The following is a 21,895-nucleotide window of genomic DNA, read 5'->3' as shown; positions in this document are numbered from 1 at the left end:
TTCGGGGCTTTCATTTTCGTAAAAGCCCTACTCTATTTAGAGCTAGTTCCTACCTCCTTGCCCTTAACAATGCAGTACAGATAAAGCTCATTAAATATATTGTCTAAGGTAGGATAGCGAAGAAGTTTTGCTGTAGCAAGCACTTAACGTGTGCCTGGCAAATCAGAAGGGAAAAAAAAGTGAAAAGGATTGGAACAAATTATTTGTTACAAAAGCAAAAGTGGTATCAGGGTATCGATGTTACATGTTGTGCTGCATTAGCAGAATTGTCCAAATGAAGAATTTCCCCCCAGAATGGGAAGTATTATTAGATCTTAACCAATGGGATTTTCTTTCAAGCAGGCTGGGCACCCAACCATTTGACGCAAATCTTTTCCATGCACGAGAGCACTGGAATACCGGAAACTCCAGCATTAATGAATTACAAGGAAAATTGCAAATGCCTACAATTTTTGCAGTTAATTTTCACATTATAATGGTCAAGCAACTTTTACAGCTTGTTGATATTTCTGCTGGAATGCTAAACCTTTACTTCTTCTTACAGCAGGTAAGACATGATTTCTACCATAATTAAATGAGTAAATTGCTATTTTTTTTTACTGTTTCTATTCTTAGGGGATCCTTAGTACATATTGAACATCACACAAATTTAAAACTAATAGCATTTTAAAACAACAGTTATATGGATGATTTACTGTATAGCTTTTGTCTAATACAAATATTTATTATTTACATGTCATTGCAATGAAACCAGTATGTGTCAATTGATAAACCAGTAAATATTAGATAGAATTTAAGTGCATTGCTACAGCAGCTGAAACGGAAAATGGTGTAGTGGAATTGCAGCCTTTTTCCCTCCATAGTACAAAACTATGTTTTGCACCAGGGAAGAGATGGTTATATCTGTATATATACATATGTGCGTCTGTGTGACAGCTGAGGGTGGGAGAGTGAGAACAGACGAATTACAGGAAGCATACGGTCACCCAGTGCAAGAACAGAGCAACTCTCTGTTCCACGGATGGCTGTGGATCCCACACCAATTAGCACAGATACCCACAGCTCTGCTGTAAAATTGGAGCATGTTCCCTCAGTTCCTGCGTAGGTTCCTACAAGGGAAGTCTAAAATGAAATAAGAGAGGCAGACTTTTAGGGGATTCCTGAAATTAAAGCTGCTCCTCTGAAAAAAAAAATTAATAAATTAATAAAGGCTACCTTTAAGAAAGTACCTGATTTGGGGGTCCCATATTAAAAATTTGCCACCTGAAGCAATCTGTTCAGACTTTAAAAGGGCAGCTGCTCCAACCTATCTATAGCATCAGCATCCTTCAGCCAGCCAGTGCACTCTGATTACTTAAACACCACATCAGTGTGGGAGAGCATCCCAAGAGCCTATGTTCATGATGTTCCTAAAGGCAGGAAGCAGCACTTCCATGTATGAACAAGGATCTGAGGTGCAGAGGCATTCGGTCATTAGCCCAGGGTCTCGGAGGAAGCCTGTGCAGGACAGGGAGCTCCTGAGTCCCTGTCTGCCAGCCCGACTCCACCACCCACCTCTCCTCTTCAGGCAGGCAGCTGTGATAGTGTGTACCTACACACAGCTATCTGCAAGATAACCCGGTGAACAGACAGCCTGCATCTATCACTTTTTCCATCAGCAGGCACTGGGTGGAGAGGCAGGGAAAGGTGACACAGCCCTGACGTCCCCGACGTGGGGACACAGAAATTTGTACAGGTCTCAAATGGGATGCCTGAGATTCAGGTTTTGATCTGAAGAACTGAAAGGGAGGTTGAAACTGTAGAAACTGCTAGATGAAAACCTGATGCAACATGAAGAGAGAAGTGTCAGAACAGATGGGTCACCACGAGAAAGCAGCTTCTTTACGTTACCAACTAAGACTGTGTGTAAATGACTCATTATTCTGCAACGGGGAAAAAAGCTTCCATCAGTAGTCCTTGTAAGCAATCAGCTTTGCTTTTGGCAAGGTTTGCAGTCTACTTAATGAATAAATACATACAGCATGTGCACACATAGGCACTTATCTCTACAGAAGGAGAACTGGGGGACCACAAGCACCCCAAGCTCCTCGGTGGAGAACGATTCTGCCATATCCTTGGGGAAATCCCGAGAAAGGGCCCAGATGCAGGATGCCATCACCTGCAATGGGAGGATTTGATGGGTTCCCAGTGGGGCACTGGGCACTGCTCAAACTCCTCTGGAAAACCTTGTGATTCCAATGGTAAAGCAGGTAGGACAATCCTCCACCCAGGTTTATTTTACTTCTTCTGCCTCTGTGGGCAATAGGAGTAAAGAACTCACCGCAAAAGGAGTTTTGTTGAGAAGCCACATGCTTCCCTTACACAAGTTCATCAAATCTAGGAAACCAAAAAGAAATCAATATAGCCCAACGATTAGCTTGCTATGGGTACTGTGTACAGACTGACAGATCATTTAGACAGACAGAATCAATGTGTTGATTCCATTGAAAAGATTCAAGTTTCACACATGAGGAGACTGTCAGTGCACTTTCCAGCCAGGTATCATCCACACAAGGAAATCCAGGCTTGAATGTGTCTGGTTTTTAGCTTGAAACCTGAACAACCAGGCTTTGCATGTGAGCACTGAAATCCTGGCCTCTTCACTCCAGTCAGCTCTGATTAGTGTCTTCTCCCCTGACCCTGACCACATCGATTCTCTTGATTAACCTGCTAAATATGGCCAAACAGCATATTTTGCAAACATAAATTGATGTAACTGCTGTAGTCGTGTCCACATACATGTTTTAAAGGTTCCTGTGGTGAATAATCCCCTTCTTGCAATCTCATAAGTATTTGGCAAAAGGCCTAAACTGATATTGTATTTATTTGATAAGTAGCAGTGCCTCTAAAAAGAGAAAAAACCACTCTGATATTGCAACCAAACCAGAAAGGCGATGCATATTCGCATTCTATGCTTGTTCCTACTCTACCAAAAGAGCAGGTTCTCCTTTGCTCCTCCCAGCACTGTAGAAACGCTGCTCCTGATAGGGCATGCACAGGTTTACTCCCCTCACCTCCCAGAGAAAATGGAGATGAATTAAGGAATGGTGCTCTCAGTCCAGCCACTCCAGGTGAGACAGCAGTGTCATCCAGGCTGGCAGGGGACAGAGCTGATGCACAGCACAGCCAACAAGGGATGAGAGCTCTCTGCCTTTCCCTTAATCAAACAGGGCTGTGTAGTTCAGCATCACCCCCTGTTCAGGGCTTACCCTAGTTCAGAGCTTGGAAACCCATCTAAGGCTTGATCTCCAGCAAGCTGTTAAAGGAAATACCACCTGCTATTCATGATCTTCCTGAGTTAGGTCATTCTATTATTTTCCTAGTCCCCAAATGAGGCTAAAGTACTTTTTCCTGCAAACCGCAACTGCTGCCACTCCCACACATCGAAGCCTTCCCCGCTCGGATGTGCACGTTCCAGCCACTGACAAAAAAAGCTGGGAACTGCCTGCCACGTGGTATCAGAAATTATATTCGAGGAAGGCCGCAAGGTCATCGCTAATTTCAAACCCTGTTTCATGTTTCCACATGAAACATCTAATTAAAACTTTTCACTGCGTAGTTAAAACGAAATCCGTGCACATGCACTTGAGACCTCATTTTCACGTGCTGTGAATTAGAATACGGGAGGTGCTGCACACAGCGGTAGGAACACTAATCGAGGAAGGAGAGGGGAATACCTGCTTTGATTTAGAGGACGACAGTCAGCAAAAATAGCACTAATCACCTGGGTTTTCATTCCTTTGCTCTTTGAGCTGCCACATACAACCAGGAAAAATGAATACAAGTGGTGTATTAACTGCTACCAAATCAGCCTTCTCCGCAGGTGACTGTGTGTCAAGCACATCTTGCAAAATGCCACCACCTTCAAGGCTACCGCGCGACAGAAGCATTAGACTCCAAGAGCTATACCCTGCTCTTACCAAAAAATACATATTAACATCAGCAGGAGCTGAATTAAGCTTTAAAATGAGTGACAGAGTGGCCATAGGAAAAGGACAAGGTTTGGAGATTTTAGGGACATCTCATGATTAAAATAAATAAACCCTGGAAAAAAGAAGCCTGCAAAAAAAAAATGCGAGTTCAAGTTGTCCTTCCTTTCTTGCTGTGGATCTTCAGCAATGGAAGCGAGACAGAGACTTTACAGCTGCCCCTTTCCCTAAAAGCCCTCAGTGCAGACAGCCTGACCCTGGTACAGGGCAGTTAGCTGAAGCTAAGGGAAAGGCTAAGTCTTCACACCAGCGTGCTCCAAGTGTCTCCAGACCCTGCCTGAAGGAACAATTTGCTAACAAATGCTGGTGGCATTTATTCCAGTGAGGTCCTGACACAGGCCATCAGATCTCTGAAGAAAGCGAGGTTGGTCCAGCAGGTGGGGAGGATTGTGGTGCCAGCCCAGCAGCACCTGATATCAAAGGAGGCCTCACCAACTCCAGTGCATCCTGCCACTGGAACCACACTGACCATAGCACAGAGTGCAGATCTTAATAACAAATATGCTCCTGTCTACTTCAAAGAGGAGCAAAGCTTGACAAGTAGAAACATGTTCACCTGTTTAATGACACTAGCCATGTATCTCCTGCATTATTGGCCCAAATCTCCACTTCAGTGAAACTGAAAATTCTTCGTGAACTTATCCATGAGAATAGAAGGAAAACAGAAAAAGAAAAAAAAGGAGACCTTAAGCACTGAATCCTTTTTACGTGACACTGATCTCTGGGCAGGCTACCAAATCTCAGATAACTTCCAAAGATGATGATGTGGTAGACAGCCATCAGCTTCTGGCTTATCATCAAAGTTTTCCAGTTATCTTGGTTGCTTCTTCTCAGCCAGGTCCACACTGTGAGCCAGATGCCCTTGATTTTAATCCCAAAAAGAAATTCCAAAAGAAAAGTCAATAAAACAATGAATGACTTAAAAGATCTGCACCACTGAAAGGTGAAGTACAAAATTACTTCTGAATTTCAAAAACTGCTTGGAGTTTCTGACTTAAGTTTGCATGGTACATACTTAAAGCCTTATCAACTTCTCTTTTTAATCTTCCCGAATTTAGATAACAAAATCCTTAATTTGACAGAGAGATCCAGGCACTTTTATTATTCAGAGTTCCCAGAACAAACATAGAAGTATCTGTACAGAAGTACACGGCAGGATTCATCCTCTGTATTATCAGCATAACTGGGAGTTTATCAATGTCATAAATCAGAAAAATGGAGAAAACATTCGGAGCATCACCAAATGTGTTGATCATACAAAGAGAGGGACAGAACAGCAAATTTAAAACCGGAAAACATTAGAGCAGGTGCTTTGAATTCATAAACTGGTAATTTCTATTTCTTGAAAGAGAGAAAATGATAGATTCATTCTATGTAAGCTTTTGGACAGTCTAGAAACACAAGCAGGTAAGTGGTTCAGAGGCTGGAAACACAGAAGCAGAGGACAGCAACAACTTGCAGATGAAAGCTTTCTGAGAGTTTCTCTGCTTTTTCACGTTGATATATAGAGCAGAAGGCAGAATGATGGAACCATGTTTTCAGTGTTGGTGCTACCAGGAACTGTGTAGCTCCACTGCCTGTGAAAACCAGCAGTTCTGTCCTCTCCCTTCTGGATGCTGATCCCCACTCGTCATTTACCCCCTTCGTGTATGTAAGCCTTCATGAAGCCACATGGTGAAACACAGTTTCTAGACTGAAATTATGCCAATCAAAAAAATGCAAGGACATTTAATTTGACCCAGCTCAGTTTCTGGATTTGGTAAGTCACAAGGCTTTGGGGAAGAAAGGTGGAAGGCCATGTTTGACTGTCAGCATCACCCAAGCTCTCACCAGCAAGGGTCATCCCTGACACCACATCTCCTTCCCACCCCATACCCATATCCTCCTACCATGAGGGAAACTGATCCAGTTGGAAAGTAACCCCACAAGAAAGGTGTATTTATTTTATTTTTCAGCTGCATTATTCCCTATGGCCTCTTCACAGAGCAGCACAACACTGGGCAGCCCAGGGCTGGGGACAAGCAGTCAGGGTAGGGATGCTGCCGACATCTCAGCCATGGAAGTGATGCCCAAGGACCCAAAGACTGTGAAGTGATTGCAACTGCTTGGCCTTGCCTCAGCTATGCTCAGGTTTTTAAAGAATATCCCCCTGGCCCTCAGCAGTTCAAGGTCCAACACAATTCCAGCTTAATGGGATCCCCAAAGCACCTCTCAAGGATCTCAAAGCAATTCATCAACATTCATTAACCACTGCAGGTTTTATAGCACCCCTTCAAGGTCCTACATGTTTGAGACCCCATTTTATATCTGGGTAAACAAAGGTGCAGAGAAGTGACATGATTTGAAGAAGGTTACACATTAAATAACTGATGGAGTCAAAATAACTGATAGAGTCAGTTAATAAAAATAAAATAAAATAATATAAAATAAAATAATTCAGAAAATAAAAAATTCAATGTCCTGGCTCCCAGGTTTTAGCCTGCTAAATACCATATGCCCTTTTTACCCCTTTCAGCCCAGGAGCTAGCGTATTGTCCAGTACAAGAATGAGTCACCGTTACACACCAAAGAAAGCCCAGCAAAGTGTGTATGTGGAATTTCCTTCTATACAAAGTAGTTTAATGTTACAGAATAAATCAAAGAGAAGCAAATTAGGCTTTCTTTTCTTTTAAACACTAAGCTGAGCATCTGGAGGAAAGAAGGCATTATGGGAACATGTAACTTGACGCAACGGAAAACAGTGAGCTTCCCACTTGACGTGTTCCTCGCGACACATCGTGAGAGCTCAAGCATGACTTCTCTCAAGTGCTTCATTTCTACAGGAAGAAGGATCATATTATCTCATCACTATTTTGCACTCCTGGCAAGACGGCATTCTCCTCCAAAACTTTGGCCGCACTAAATAGACTCAACAAAAGGAACAGTAAGTCTTCTTAAAAGTATATAGGAAATAAAAATACTTTTCTTATTATTTTAACAAAGGTGTTGCAAGAGAAACAAAGCTTTTCCTAGCAGCCAAGCAATCCCAGTCCTACATCTGAGCAGGAGGATCCTTATCTCTGGAAAACTTTTCCATTTCAAAAAGATGCCTGTGCTTGTTCTGCACTGAAAAAAAATCCTAGAACCAGCAGAAGTCTTTTCTTCTCAGAAGATAAAGAGGTTGGCTTATGAAGAACAGGTGATCACCTGGGGCTATGCATTCATTCCAGCAGATGAAAGATTGACCGTCTGGAATAGGACACTCTCTCCAGAACATGACAGAACTAGATTCAAGTCCCTGTTCCTCCTGATTCAGACCAGAGACTTGAACTTCAGGTTACCTCCATTAAGCAAACAATTACTTAGTCTTCTCAACACAGAGCTGTAAACTGAAAACCTCATTGATATAGACTGGTTTTTAGGGTTTTTTTGGCTTGTAGTTGAAGACTAAGTCAAAATTGCAAACTATGATCTTACCCTGGTACAGCACTCTCTGCTAATGCTGGCAGATCTAAGAAGTATGAAGGGAAACAGCAAACTCCTGTGCTAACGTGCCAAATCCATTCCGTCTCAATGACTTCAGACATTTATACCACCTCACAGCTATTCAAGCCACAGAAGTTTCTGCAAAAACTTTTACTGTGCTATAGTCACATCCACTTGATCCACAGTTCTGCAAGAGATGCGGAAGGACCTCCAGAAGCCAAAAGCTGTGAATCTTCACTCGAGCTACCCAATAGATCTGTCCCAACCAGAGCAGATACAAGAGCAGCAATGATTTTTAAAAAAAGTAAAGCACATATTTCAGTCGCTGACTGCATTCAGATGTCATTCGATATCATTGTTTTAAAGAATATTTTTCCATCAGACCCCTGATTATTGACCATCAATCGAACAGTAGTATATTGGCGCAAGGCCACAGCTTTGTCAAACTAACACAAACTGCAGCTCTGGACACGTTCTGATGTTCATTCTTGTCTCCTTGCAGGCCTCCAGCTGGACAGGTAGATGCACCCTAAAATAACCTTGATGTGTCATGGCTGGAATTTCCTCAAGAAATTCCTTGGTAGTGAGTAATCTATACAACCCGAGGCTCTAAATCGTTAATCTCCTTTTGTAAGCCTTTTAACAGCTTCAGCCCAACAACTAACCTGCTTCAATGAGCAAATCATCTGTCTTCTTAATGAGACCACTGATTACAAAAGTTAGTACCTAGTAAATTAACAAAAACTGTTCTTCAGTACCTGTTGTCCTTCTGAAAATATACCTGCCCCCTACAATATATCTCTTTCATCTTGAACTGGCTAAGTCACAGAATCAATACATTCAAACTGTATGCACTCATATACTTTTAAACAGTATGTAACTCTAATTAATATATACATTAATCTGTAAAGGGATTACAAGGTGGATTTAGGAAACATTCCCCTCCACAATGATGCAGAGACGTACTAGAAGAGCCCCAGCCTAGAATATAATTTATATAGTTGAATAAAGGAATTCATATTCTTTAGTTCTGTAATGAACACATTACAGAATCTTAAATTTCCTTTGAACATTAGTGCCAATTTGCAGAAAGCTTTCTCAGTTGATCTGACTATGAAAACGGTACTATAATCTAAAGAATATTCTCCCGATGTTGCTGAGGTGAAAAGCACTTTTACGTTATTGCTAAGACAATGACACTATAAACAGACGTGATTTTCTTAATGAGGGCAATCCTTCATTGATATAATAAATGGAAACACTGTACAAACAGTATGACATCTATTACAAAGGCATTATTTGAGTTGCAGCTGCTTAAAAAGAGTTCAAAAACATATGATTTAGTGCAAATATGCCTCAAATGAATATCAAATGTATGCTTGAGCAAAAAAAGCTATGACAAATTACTTCAAATGGCTTCACATACAGACCTTGCTTTCTGTATTATAATTAATGTTAACAGTAAGCAAACTTTTCAAAAAAGTAGGCTCATTTTATAGCTGAATATTTCAATATGGATTTTTAATCTATTTTCTGTCAAAGCAATTGTTTTAAGGGAATGAAATATTTAAATAACACAGAAATATAAATATCCAGTTTTACATTTTCCTAGGCTTATGAGTGTGATTTGCATGGAATGATAAAATTAGAACTGCAATAGTTATTTTTACTCTAGCCCACATTTGATATTAAAATAATTTCTGCGCATTTTAGACAACCATTTCATTTTATTTATTTATCAATACATTGAGTCTCATAGCAATGAAACAGCACAGAGAAGAAGCTTATCTGCCTACTTAGAAGCTTATTTACTACTATTTACTTTCTACTTACTAGCAAAATTGAAGTTTTAGGAAACCTAACACATATGGTAGGTTCAATGCCTTAATTAAGAACTTTATTCTAACACATTAGCAAGCAGGAATGGAGAAAAAAAAAATCACTATAACTTAGTTTTTATTTTCCTCTACAAGTCTGTGGGCACCCTTACAGTTAGAGCACTTTGCAAACATTATATTCACCTGAGAGGAAGCTGGCACTGAGTGCTACAGAAGAACACCAGTTCCAATATACCAGTCTAACCTGGTCACAGCAAGCTCGCAGTGCCAAAAACAAATAAGTTGCTCACTTATAATAGAGTTTAAGCACAAAACTTTTAAAATTATTCTACCAGAAACCTGAAACAAACCAGTATGGACTTTCTGACGTGGGTACATAAGTATAAAATAAAAATGTATGCATGTACAAAATCGTCATATACACACACCCCAATTTTACACCCTCCAGAACACATCCACATTGAAGGAACCCTTTCTCTCTCCCACCATAGTTCCAAACCCAGCTTTCCTCCAGTGACCCACCCAGCTGTCACATATTTTCCCTCACCCAGACCATCTGCTTTTTCTGACCCAAACCAATCCATGCTTCACCTGCCCATTGTGCGCCACAGACCTCCAATCCTTGAAGAATACCTTTAGGTACTTTATCTGCCTGAAAACCTCTGAAAGACCAATCACTTGTGCATCCACGTCGTCTACCTTTCCTATGTGAGTCACTAAGTTCTGTCCTCAAACTCAGACGAAGATGGTGATTATTTATTTGAATGAAATGAGGGCCCCAGTCCTCCTCAGAGCTCCTCATCGCGCCCCACACCTCATTCGCTGTACAACAAAAAAGTTACCGGGGTCACTGGGTACCAAATTCTTCAATTAGGCTGAGTGCTCTTGCTTCTTCAAAGGAAAAGTACAAGAACCAGCAAAGCCCAATCATACTGCGTTTGTGTTTGCTGTTAATGCTGGAAAGCCGTGTGAGGTTTTACTGGTCTGAAGCGACCTGCTTCAGAAACACAGTGGGCAGCACCAGAGGAGTCCCAACTCTGCTTCCCATTACGTGTGTGGGACACAGTACACGTGGAGAGGAATTATGCATATGCACAATTCCAACCTTCCATTCAAGCTGTGGGGTTGGTTGGGGTTTTTTTTCGTATTCCTAGAGGAGAACAAACCAGAACTCTGCTTTGGGCAAAAATTCCCCATTGGGCAAAAATTCCCCATTGGCCATCTTGGAAAGAGCAGCTTTACTTCCAGGCGGGTGACAAAGCTTCAAACAGTGATGCCGTCCCAGGCTGACTGAAGCACAGCCCTGCAAACCAGCAGCGTTTCTGTTTCCAGGTGGGCTACCAGGAGGCCAGCTTGGCTAGCCAGCTCTCCAAGTGTGGGGAGAGGAGCCCGGCAGGGTGTTGAGGCATCTATAATTTACAGACCAAAGGCCATCCCTTTGAGGACGGCAGATCATCCGTGAAAGCGCAGTTTGACCCCCCTCAGGAGGGAGAGCTGGCGAAAGCTTTAGTGCAGGGGTACGTACTGAGAAATGAGGGTTCTGTGGAGAACAGGCAGAGCTGCTCCATTTTATTCCTGACATTGAGTGCCCATTACCCTGGGTTTCTAAGACAGTAATGTAAGAGTAAGCTAGGCTTTTAACAATAAATAAATAAATAAAAGCCAGATGGGCATGCTGCACATCATTTTGTAAGGACACCACACCCTGAATGTGTTGTTCCTCTGACATTTACAAGGAGCACAAGGGACTGGGCAGTAAGCCGATGCCAATGAATCTGCCATCACTTCTGTAGCAGCAGGATGGAAAGCCCCCATCCCAGTGGTACTCACTGCAATCCAGCCAGCTGCTTTTCTCCTTGGAGAAAGAGAGGGAACAGCTGCCCGGAGCAGCGAACTCTGCCCAGCCAGCCAAATCCTGCCACCTGCATATGCTCCAGAGCAGCCCTCTGACCGCACCGGAGGAAGGGAGGGAGAGGAAGGGATGGAAGCTCACCGCTTCCTGAACGTATGCGACCCACCATCCCCACCCCAGCGACGCACGGGGTTTTTCCAGTGAAAGTAAATTAACTGAGTCAGCTGAACTGAGAACTCTACGACAGACCTTGCCCGTGTTTGGTAATGCCTTCTGGGTGACTATTCCTAAGGAAATCAATGGACTGGTGGGGGTCCACCGAGGGTTGCCAGACTCACCCACATCTGGGCGCGGGCTGCCTGGACTGCAGGGAAGACCCACATCACCCCCCACCCTACAACCACCGGCAATGTGCAGAACAGGGCGGGGGGAGCACACCATCACTTGTTATTGTCAGCCCTAGCTGTAAGACCGTCCCCACCCAGAAATAAAGGGCACACGAGGAATGTCCTGGGCTTCTGCTGTCTCTCAGGCGACTTTTCCCTTTCCTGTCACCTCCTAGGGTTAAAGGCACATCCTTGCCCCAGAGCAGTAACTGCTGCGTTACACCACTGAGCATGGATATAAGCAGCTTGCTCCAGCTGCCGCTAAACTGAAGTCACTCATCTTCTAAATAGCAGCAATTGCTAAGTACCGTACTTTTCAAAGAAGAAGAAAAGCTGAGCACTTCTTTCCTTTCCATTTTTGGAACTGTGCTGTAATCTGCGCAGCTACAGAGCTGCAGCTGACACCACATCACCCTTTGCAATGACCGGAGTAAGCAGCAAAAACATCCACTGAATTTTTGGAGTATCAGTCCCGGCATTCCCCTCTCCCCCTATGCCCACAGCATCTGTAATCTTCCTTCCAAATCCCGAAACACAATTAGAAACCTTCCCTGGCTTAAAATCTTCTTTACTTAAGCATCTAAACTTTTAATTGTGCTTTGCTGATACGGTTTAAAGCTATATGGAAATTCTGCCAGATGTCCACGGCTAGCGGATCTGCTGAGGAACAATTCAATCTCAGGGATTTGAGCCTGGCTAATTACCCTCCTCCCTCTTGCACACCTACCGATACAATTACATGTTTAACTACACCAGACTAGATCTTACACGCTGCCGAAGAGAGCAGCATGAAGCTCTGAAATAAGATTTCACCTTTCTCTTTTCCTTTATGCAGCCTTACTTCAGTAGGAATGAGCTTGCAGATGAGCTGAAAAGTATTTCTTTTCTAAAGCACGTGCCTTTTTTCTACTGTTCAGTGAGCAAAAAATGGAATAAATTACATATACATTGTAGCAAGACACATGAGGACTAGGTGGTTTTTTTGTTGTTTCTTGCAGTTATTATCTGGAAACCTTTAGATGAATATGCAATCAGAATAGAAATCTTTACCAGAACGGAATTAGGATACATTGTGCTATAAGCAGAGCAGTCAAGTTTTAGTGCATTTTCAATCCAGTTATTAACATCTGAATAAGTGCTTTCAGAAGCAACAAACGGAATGCTCCTTTCCTCAGAGTAACTTTTGGTTGAAAACATATTTTTAAAGAAACTGCTGAATTCCCTACCCAGACCTTTCTTTCTAATTCACACTGAAAAGCTCTAGCCAATGCTTGCATCCAAATATACCAGCAGCAAAGTAATTTTCTTTAAGACAGTTTAAAGTAAGTACTTTAAGCACTCATATACCTTATAGATTATTTAAATACACACTAAACCCCAAATATGTCATAATCACCAAAACCAATTTGGTAGAAAGCCCCCTGAAAACATGTGCTATTTCCTATGTGCATAAGATATTAATAACAGTAACTGACAGTTAATGACAACATAATAATTTAAGTGTGTTGACAATTATTGAACTGAACGCGCTTCAGAGAAATGTAAATGCCAGAGGAGAGCAGCTACAGCTCCATGACTAATGTGTGCCCTGGATTCTGACCATCAGCTTTACTATTTCAGTTTTGTGACCTAAATCTCCCTCCCCTACTAGAAAGAAACAAAAAACCCAAACAAGAAATGACTTACTTGTTCTGCCTTCTCCAGCGGTTTTCTATCCGCCTGCAAAAACTGGCAGTTTTCTCTCGCCAGCTTCTGGACCAGCTCGATCCGTCCGATGTCATCTCTCCCCTGGAGTTTGCACAAAACCCCTGCCTTAAGGGTGGGAGAAAGAGCAAACAGATACTTAAATCCGCAATCCCAGGACATGACACCGCCACAAATTTCAACCTTAAAAGAAACGCATCTGCCTTCTCATATTTGCGGTACTTGGGTGCCGCTGGCTGAACACAAACCAGTCGCTGCTTCCTAGGAAAAAACTGGAGAGGAGCTGAGGCACATCTGAATCTCCAAATGTATCTACTTCGGAGGCACGAAGGCAGGGCTAACTAAATGAACCGCTCCTCTGAGTGTGGCTATCAGATAGGCTGTGTTTTATTTGTTCCTGTCAGCCTGTTTCCTGTTACATAAGAGAACAAGAGCAAGAGGTTAAAAACTCATGGGAAAGTTAGCCAGGAGCAGCCCTGGAAAAAGAATGAAGCGCAACACAAGGCACTCCTAAAAATAACAGGCTGCAACTCCCTCTGCATTTTTCACATATGCAAGCCTCAAGAGTTAAAAGGCAGTTGCATCGCGCTTATTTATTCTGGAAATAACATATCAGTATCTCCTGATTTTGTCTAGGGAAGAAAGTGGGATTTGCTTTAAAAACTATGTTAGGACTATTTTTTTTGGCTAATGTTCTGCCAGTTATTCAAGCTACGCTGATAGCCTTGCGTCAAAACATTCAGCATTGGTTGTTTCATAAAAAATGCCATATACATATATATATATAAAGACGGATTCATGCTTGCACACAGGCATACCAGACCCCTCACAAAGTTAACTGATGAGGGCTAAACTGCTCCCTGCAAAGTCAGTGGCTAGTACCACCGTCCGTGATTTGGTCATGGCTATAGCCTCTGTGTAACTGAGACCTGGCTCGATGATACCCCATGTTTTTTATTAGCCCAGATGTTTCCTGATGGGAACAGCACATCCCATGGGAGGGCCAGGCATGTGGCATGGCTATGCCATTGCTCTATGACTTTAAAGGCAATCTGCAAATAAACCTTTTTCTCCACTTCTTCCACCCTTTTCATTCTGCTATTCATCCTGAGCTTTACTGAATGAGTACGTACTCCAAAATTCATAAAACATCTTATGAGTCAGGATCAAAAGCCAGCAATGCCATGACCACTAACCACCAATCCCTTGGCCTTGAGAAACTCCTGCCCATGACAGCTGAAGGTGTGAGAGTGCCCACCCAAACCATCCTAGAGTTCCCCGGTTTCTCCAAGGAAGAGGGAGACGTGAGTTAAGGTTTCTTCAGCTGAGGAGGAAAACAAATCCACCTTCCAAACAAGTCCTTTAATGCTGATGGAAAAACCCAGGCTCCACGACCAAGTCCAAAGAGTCATCCTTACCAAATTACTTGAAAGAAATTTTTATATGCCTACATTCCTCTGGTCTGGATGAAGGCATCTCCTCACAACCTGCATCAGGCACTTATGCTCTGGAGAAGGAAAGAATTTCAGATACAGCCTGTGCTTTGCATGTCCTATGCTTAGTCCCCAGTCTCCTGAGGAGCCCAGCTTCCCCACATAAGGAACCTATGCACTGGTTTGAAGGTCAGAAATCTGCCAAGAAAATAAGGAATTGCAGTGCCTAACCTGAAAGTCCTTACATTTTCTAGGAAATTAGTTCCTTATCTTCTAAATCCAGGATGTGGATTTATGAACCAGTTCTGACACACCATTATCACCTGCGGATCAGGAGTAAGACTGATTTTATCAAATGTGGAAGAATATACTGAACTAGTTGTCCAGACTCAATCAATAGAGAAAAAGAGGTTCTTAGAAAAGAAAATTTTTTTACTCAACAGTAGACATTTAAAAACGGTCAGATGAGTTGTTTCCTAAAATTCTCCTTTTTCTCCAGTAATTTGCACAGGGAACCCAAGCAATCATCACAGACTTGCTGAGGTCTGATGTCTGCGCTTCACAACACTTTGATGGCTTGGGGACATCAGCTAGAACCAAACCTGCTTATTTCATGTCTTTGGGATGCTTCTAGCACAGAGTATAACATCTGTGCACCCTAATCCCCCCAGGCCTGTAGGTTAAGGACAACTCGAAGTGTTATAGCCTATTAGGGCTTTGGGAATATAAAGATTTACTGTCTTGCTGGATCTGGGATCTTAATACTGTGGAGGCACCTTCACACCTTCATGTTGCACCCAGACAAGTCAGGCCATGACCTACGAGAGGCATAGATGGTTATGTGTCCCTGTATTTCAGATGTCAGATGGACATCGACAGAAATGCAGCGTTCACTCTGCTGAACAAATACTCATTGATCTTCAGTGTACGAAGTAAAGCCCAATGGTTAAAACCACTCATGTTGAGGAAGGGGGACTTCAGTTTTGGGGTGACAGTTGGCTTCAGTATGTTCAAGCGGAAGAAACGTCCCAGAGAAAGGCAACTTTTTGAACACATGGGCCTCACTCTCATTCACCCCTTGCCTTCTGCCTGTGTTCAGACAGAGCATATTATTGCTTTCTGCATGGACGAGCACCCCAGGGAAGAAGTAACTCTAGATACAAGCCCATTAGCCCTGCCACGGATACAGTCTGTATTCAAATTGGCAGTTTCATTAAAGAATCATATTGTCCTGTCTCAAATAACTACCAAGAAGAAATCTTATATTTTAACGTCCCCTTCTCCCCCAAATATTCTTTAATTTAAAGAAATGCAGAGAACGTGAAAAATATATTTATTTTATTGGGTTTCCAAGGGATAAAAGGTCAACTAAAAATTTTTATGGGAAGACTAAGGTATTATTAAGTTAATTGTACATGCTTGGCTCTGGGAGTAAAGAATGCATGGACTTGAAATACAAAAGGCTAAACATGCTTTTTCATAATTAGGAAGAAAAATATGAATCACTTTTAATTCTGATTTCTTCAATTATGCTGACTTTCCAGTATAAATCTTTCTGCTAAACACTTACAAGAAAGCATCCAGGTCAACTAATTAATTAATTGATGACAGCTTCTAAAAACTGTTTGGGAAGATGCTGATAGATGCTGGTCATTTTCATTTGTCAATATAAACGTAATTTTCAAGCAATACCTTTGAAGCTGTTAGAAAAAAGGGTAAAGGCAAGTTGCTCTACTTGCAAAGTGTAATTTTGATTTGTATTTTGTGCAGGCACACACCCTCCAAAATCCTGCATGCCCAGGTGCTTGTGCTTAGTCCTCTAATTCATGTACACCAACAGAGATGCAAGTACTAACTTATGTGAAGGTGAAAATCACAAAGTTGCATATTTTAACTGGCTTTAATTTAATGAATGACAAAAGAAGGTAGGAGCTTTATAGTAAGGCTTTACTACCACTCATGGCCCAAAATTACTATAATTAAAGGTGTTTATGCAATATTTGAAATTAAATAAAAAAGTTTAATGGGAAGGAAAGTAAATTAGTCACTACCGAGGTTGGAAAAGCAAAGATGCTGACAACACATTTTCTGTTTCAGATCATTCATTCCAAAATACTGTCTCTGCAAAGGCCATAAATGAATATGCTAGCAGTGACACGGAGGTGAATTAAGACCTCCCTAGGCAGACTGGGAATTTTTTATTTACTTTATTTACATTGTTTACAGAATGCTCACCTTTAAAAATCCCTGCACTGAATTTTTTGCCCTGCTTCTACCACTTTTGTCAACCAACTCCAACGTATGTAAGTCAAGCCTCCGTCCCGCAGAGCGCTGTTTAGAGCGGGCACCACACCCTTCAGCTCTGCTATAACAGAAGAGGTTTGTGGTGGTTTGGGTTTTTCCTACTGCACCTCTGTCTCCTTCTGTGTCTGGGGAAGACAACAAAATTATTATGGGCTTCACCTTTGATCAACCTGAAAGCTTAAAACCGTATGCCACTGCCTCTAAAGATGACTTGCTTTGTCACATGCACAGTTTCACTAAAGTGAAAAAAAATCATTCACACCCTTAAACCAAACTGTATTTGCAGGATGGCGTTTTTATGGCACCTCCTGCTCTCCTCCCAGTTGGGCACTTGAATGCTTTTGTTAACTGCTCACTTAATAGTTGTTTGATTTTAAATATGTTTCAAATTCTTTAAAATTTTAGAAGCTGATTTCCAGCCAAATAAAAGCTGAGTGAATCAATATCCCAATAATAAATTCTTATTGGGTTTTACAATCTACCCATGTAATCTTACTAGCTGTAAATTGTAATCTTAGGAGCTTTGAGCACACGTCGGAGTCTTTCTTTTTACATCTCTGACACAAACGCGAACAAACACTTTCAAAAGATAATAATAACTACAACAATCGAGTAGAGCTGAGCATACACGAAACCCAAAAAAGAAAAGAGAAAGCCAGATTTCTTGTGCAGTGAGGTCGGTATTTCCCCCTGGGTATTTTCTGTCGCTCTGTAATGCACAGCTGAGCTCTAGAAGACTGATCCGCAACCCCACACTGATGTGAATTAGGAACCAAAGTCGGGTAACAAAATTTTCACGTTAGGGCTTCTACCACACTTTTTCATTTTTTGTTTCCACGCGGTCCCCAACTCTTCTGCCTGCACTCTCCAGGTGTCTACCATGGCCCAGGTCTGCTACCGGAGCTGCCCACAACCCCTCTTGGGCTCAAGACAGCCCCTACCTTTAGAAAGATACAGGTACTGCTAATTTGGCTACGTGGCTTGTACCCCTTCTGCCCAGCTTGCCCACAGACATCAGTGCAAATCCTCTCTTTCTCGCACACAGCTCTCTAGCAGGCAAGGTGTTAGAAGATAAATCAGAGAAAGGAACTGGAAGCTGCATACGTAGGAAGGAGAAAAGGTGGCAACTGGTGGGGAACATAAGATTTGCCAGAGGAATATAAGGAAAAGAACAGTCAAGACTGGGAGAAAGCAATTTTAAATTAAAAGCAATGATCAGTACCAATATAATGAGCAATATAGTTACACTTGCACAGTTTGAATGCATGAACTGAATGATTGAATGAACTGGAGATTAATCAAAAAAGATTCACAGAATTAAAACGGGTAAGCAATTCCACAATGAAATACTCTAAAGGCAGTTAAGTTTCTTCTGAGCAATATCTAGAAGTATGCTTTGGTTGTAAATGAGGGCAGTTAGGGAAGGAAAAAGAAAGGTTGTTCCTTACACTCGAGTGACTAATAAGTATCCTCATTTCATTGCATGTCTACTTACAGTGATTAAAATTCAATCAAAATGTCACATGCCCTTGCCTCCTAAAACACATCTCATTTTATTTTCACATCTGGTATATGCTATGTGTATTATTGAAAAAGAGCAGAGAGAGAGTTGAAGAATACGCTCCAATTGCAACATCATGGGATTAATTCCCAGAGTAATCATCGATCTTATTCTAAATAGTCATATAAGACAAGATCCAGCAGACCACCTCCTTCCTATGGGCTCCCTGCACAGAAATTCGAAGAAAATCCATTTCCCAGAGCTATTGAAAGAAGATCCTTCAACTTGTAGATCTGAAAAAGTTCCCAAGACACCATTAATCTTACACATTTACCTGAGCATCAGAGGTATCCTTGAGCTCTTCTAGTCCTCTTATTTCTTGACTGCTGTTTTCTTCATTTTGATGAATTGCTAAAATACGAAAAAGGGAACGTATTGGAAGCAGGCAGGTTTAAATCACAAGAAGCGGCAAAGCAGCATGGCTGGGGTTACATCAAATAGGATGACCATTCAAGAAACAAGAAAGCTAAACTTGGAACGAGGTTAACTCCTTGAGTGGTTTTGGACAAATCCTCTAAGGTATACCTTATTGGGTTTGGAGAAATCCTAAATAAGGTATACGTTATTTTTCCCAGGCAGTAAAAACCAGTACTAAATAGTTATATTCCTGCTTCTGTTACTCCTGATAAAATGGTGACATTTAAGAAAACTCCACTTTTCCATACATTATAACAAGACCTGCTGAATCGTAAAGAATAAAAAAAATCAGACCCCCCTTTACTTTCATTATATTGCAGAAGGTCAATTCAGACTAAACAAAATAAACAGATTTATCCCTCATCTCAGACTTGGAAAACTCTTTATAAGCAAAGTGATCTCCATCTTAACAAACACCACCACTATCCATAAAAGTAATCTTCAGAAATAAATGGTAGCACAAGTTTATTTGCTGCTGGCACGATAAGAGAAACCGGTAACTCAGCTCAATTAACATTGCTTAACACCAGCAAGTTTTGCCAGGCTTTAAAGAAAAAAGTTTTAGATCAAACTTGTAATCTCCACAAGGACCAAACCCAGAGTTACCATTTTACCTAGCTAAAGAAACAAGGACCACTTTTGAAGGGACACATCAGTCCGCTGTATTGCAAACAGCTATATCCATAGGTAGTTCTACTCCAAGATACCCTTCCAGTCAGCACACCCACCTGCTGTATTTTGGTGGGACACTAAGCCCTCTGACATTCTGAAATGTGCCACATGGCAGGTTAGGAGGGTCAGACCCAATGAAACACACGCAAAGTGACTTTACCTTACACCGTACTCATTTACTTACAAGCACCATACTCAAATATCATCAATCTTTTGTATACATTGAATGATTTGCTAGTGTAGCCATAGCAATTGTGACAACAAAAGCGTCCTTGAAGCGGCAGAGCTGGCAAATCCATTTCCTGAACAACGCCAGGCTCGTGGCTTTGATGGATGGGCAGGAGGGTTCTGCTTGTGTGTCTCCTCCCATCCACCTCCCCTCTCCTTCAGCCCTGGGTACCTCAGCTGGTCGTCAGGCTGCATCTGACCAGCCACTGCCCACAACATGGTGTTTTCAGTCAAGGATTACCAGTCCTCTTTGCCTTAAAACTATGTCTGCGAGCTGAGGCAGCCTAGTATTTGATCGAGGAACAAATGGGTTGTTGAGGGAGCAGGAGAAGGGCTGGCAGGTAGCAGGTACCTTCACCAGCCACCCTCACCTAAGCTCTCCTCAACCCTCAGCCTGAATCTTTAGACATACAACCAGGTTACCACGGCTGAGCTAATACGTGTAGCCATGAGGTCTAGCTTGGTGAGTCCACACGGGTGCTCTGGGTCTGCCACAGACGGTAAGTAGCCTCACCTTTAGGCGGCATCCAGCAACTTAAAAGAAAAGTAACTTTAGACTGTTTTTGACCTTGAAAATAAAACATATAGATTTATTTTCTTTTTACTGCAGGATCTCTGCTGATATTGCTATGCCACATAGGGTATAATTCTTTCTTCCCCTACAGTTATGCTATCCAAAAAAAAAACCCGAAAAGGTAATAAAAAAGTCATTTTGTCAATACAGTTTACTCTATTCAGGGATCTTTTTTAATCCGTTATCAAAGGAAAACAGAGGTCTGGTATAAATCTTCACTAGTGCATTTGCTGGCATCCCTCTACCAGCCCAACCTCTGAAATTCAAGGTGAATGTTGAAAACACAGGGTCAATCTATAGCTATAACAGAAAGCATTTATAATGGGGGTTGTATCCCAGCAGCACTTAAAGCTAGGCAAAATCAAAATGTGCTTGGGACATTGTGGCATATTTCTGCCCCAGGCTGCAAAAGCAACAACCCAACGAAGCGGTCACCAGCGTGACCGCCCAACAGCCCCGTGTGGCCCCTGCCTTCTCAGGTCAGGGCTTCCCAAGGCAACCTACTCCATCCAGCCAGGCTGGGGGCTCTGTGCAGCCCCTTCCCTTGTAACCCACCTCCCAGCCTTCCTCCCCAAGCACTGCCTCCTCCTCTTGCGCACTCCCACACGTGCGTGACCCTGTTCTACCCACCGCCGCTGGGGGAGACACAAAGCTTTCAGGACATCCCTTTGCCAAGCGCTAGTCAGAACAACCAGCATGAGATGGGAACATTGCAATGCCAGAAGGTGTTAACGAATGCTAAAAAATGGTTGTTTGAGCAATTGCAAATCGCTTAAGTCTGTGGCCGCGTTAGCAGAAACACAACGTTTCCCCAACTCTCCTTTCAATTTTCCGATTTCTCCTAAAATCAATTCGCTGATTTTGCCCACTGATGGGCAAAATATCCCCGCAGATGCTGGCTATTAATCACCGCATTTAAAGGAGTGGCACCTTGCTAGTAACGAGACCAGGGGCCCAAGGTTTAAGTGATTTACATTGATCCAGCCAGCTTTTGTGACAAGCCCGAGCAGATGGGCGCTCCGCAAACAGCTGTGCAAGGGGAAGAGGTTAGTGGCTGCCAACAGCCTTCTTGTCACCGGCCCTTGTCACAAGTGTCCCCTTCCCTGCCCAGTGCCAGGGCAAACACCCAAGAGCATCTTCAAGCAAAGGAAACAGGCAGACCTTCAAGGAGCAGCACGCTGTTGCTAACCTGGCTGGGCTGGCAGATTAGTGGCCAGGGAGCTCGTGACAAGCAGCAAACACCCAGCCAGGGCTGAGGGTAGTAATATATTTTACCTGGCAAAAAAGGAAAGAGAAAGAGGGTACGTGTCCACAACCCCAATGGATACAGGTAACCTTGGGTGTTAAACAATTTTAGCGTGAGCAATTTTAAAGATGATGAGAAAATGACCTTAGTTCAGATGTTCCCTAAATGAACAGCTTAAAAAAAAAAA

The 21,895-nt window shown here is 42.4% G+C and overlaps 1 protein-coding gene across 1 annotated transcript in view; it reads right to left on the bottom strand.

Moving 5' to 3' along the window:
• RAPGEF5 (Rap guanine nucleotide exchange factor 5) overlaps positions 1 to 21,895 on the bottom strand; it is a 159,441-nt gene that overhangs the window by 79,845 nt on the left and 57,701 nt on the right. Inside the window, exons 8-9 of the mRNA XM_074150165.1 lie at positions 18,846 to 18,922; positions 13,256 to 13,381 (exon numbers count right to left, since the gene is read on the bottom strand). Coding sequence (XP_074006266.1) covers positions 13,256 to 13,381; positions 18,846 to 18,922 — 203 coding nt within the window. The remainder of the gene's footprint in view (positions 1 to 13,255; positions 13,382 to 18,845; positions 18,923 to 21,895) is intronic.

This window comes from Numenius arquata, chromosome 7 (assembly GCF_964106895.1).
Source record: "Numenius arquata chromosome 7, bNumArq3.hap1.1, whole genome shotgun sequence".
Lineage (NCBI taxonomy): Eukaryota > Metazoa > Chordata > Aves > Charadriiformes > Scolopacidae > Numenius > Numenius arquata.
This window is presented reverse-complemented; position numbering and strand designations above follow the sequence as displayed.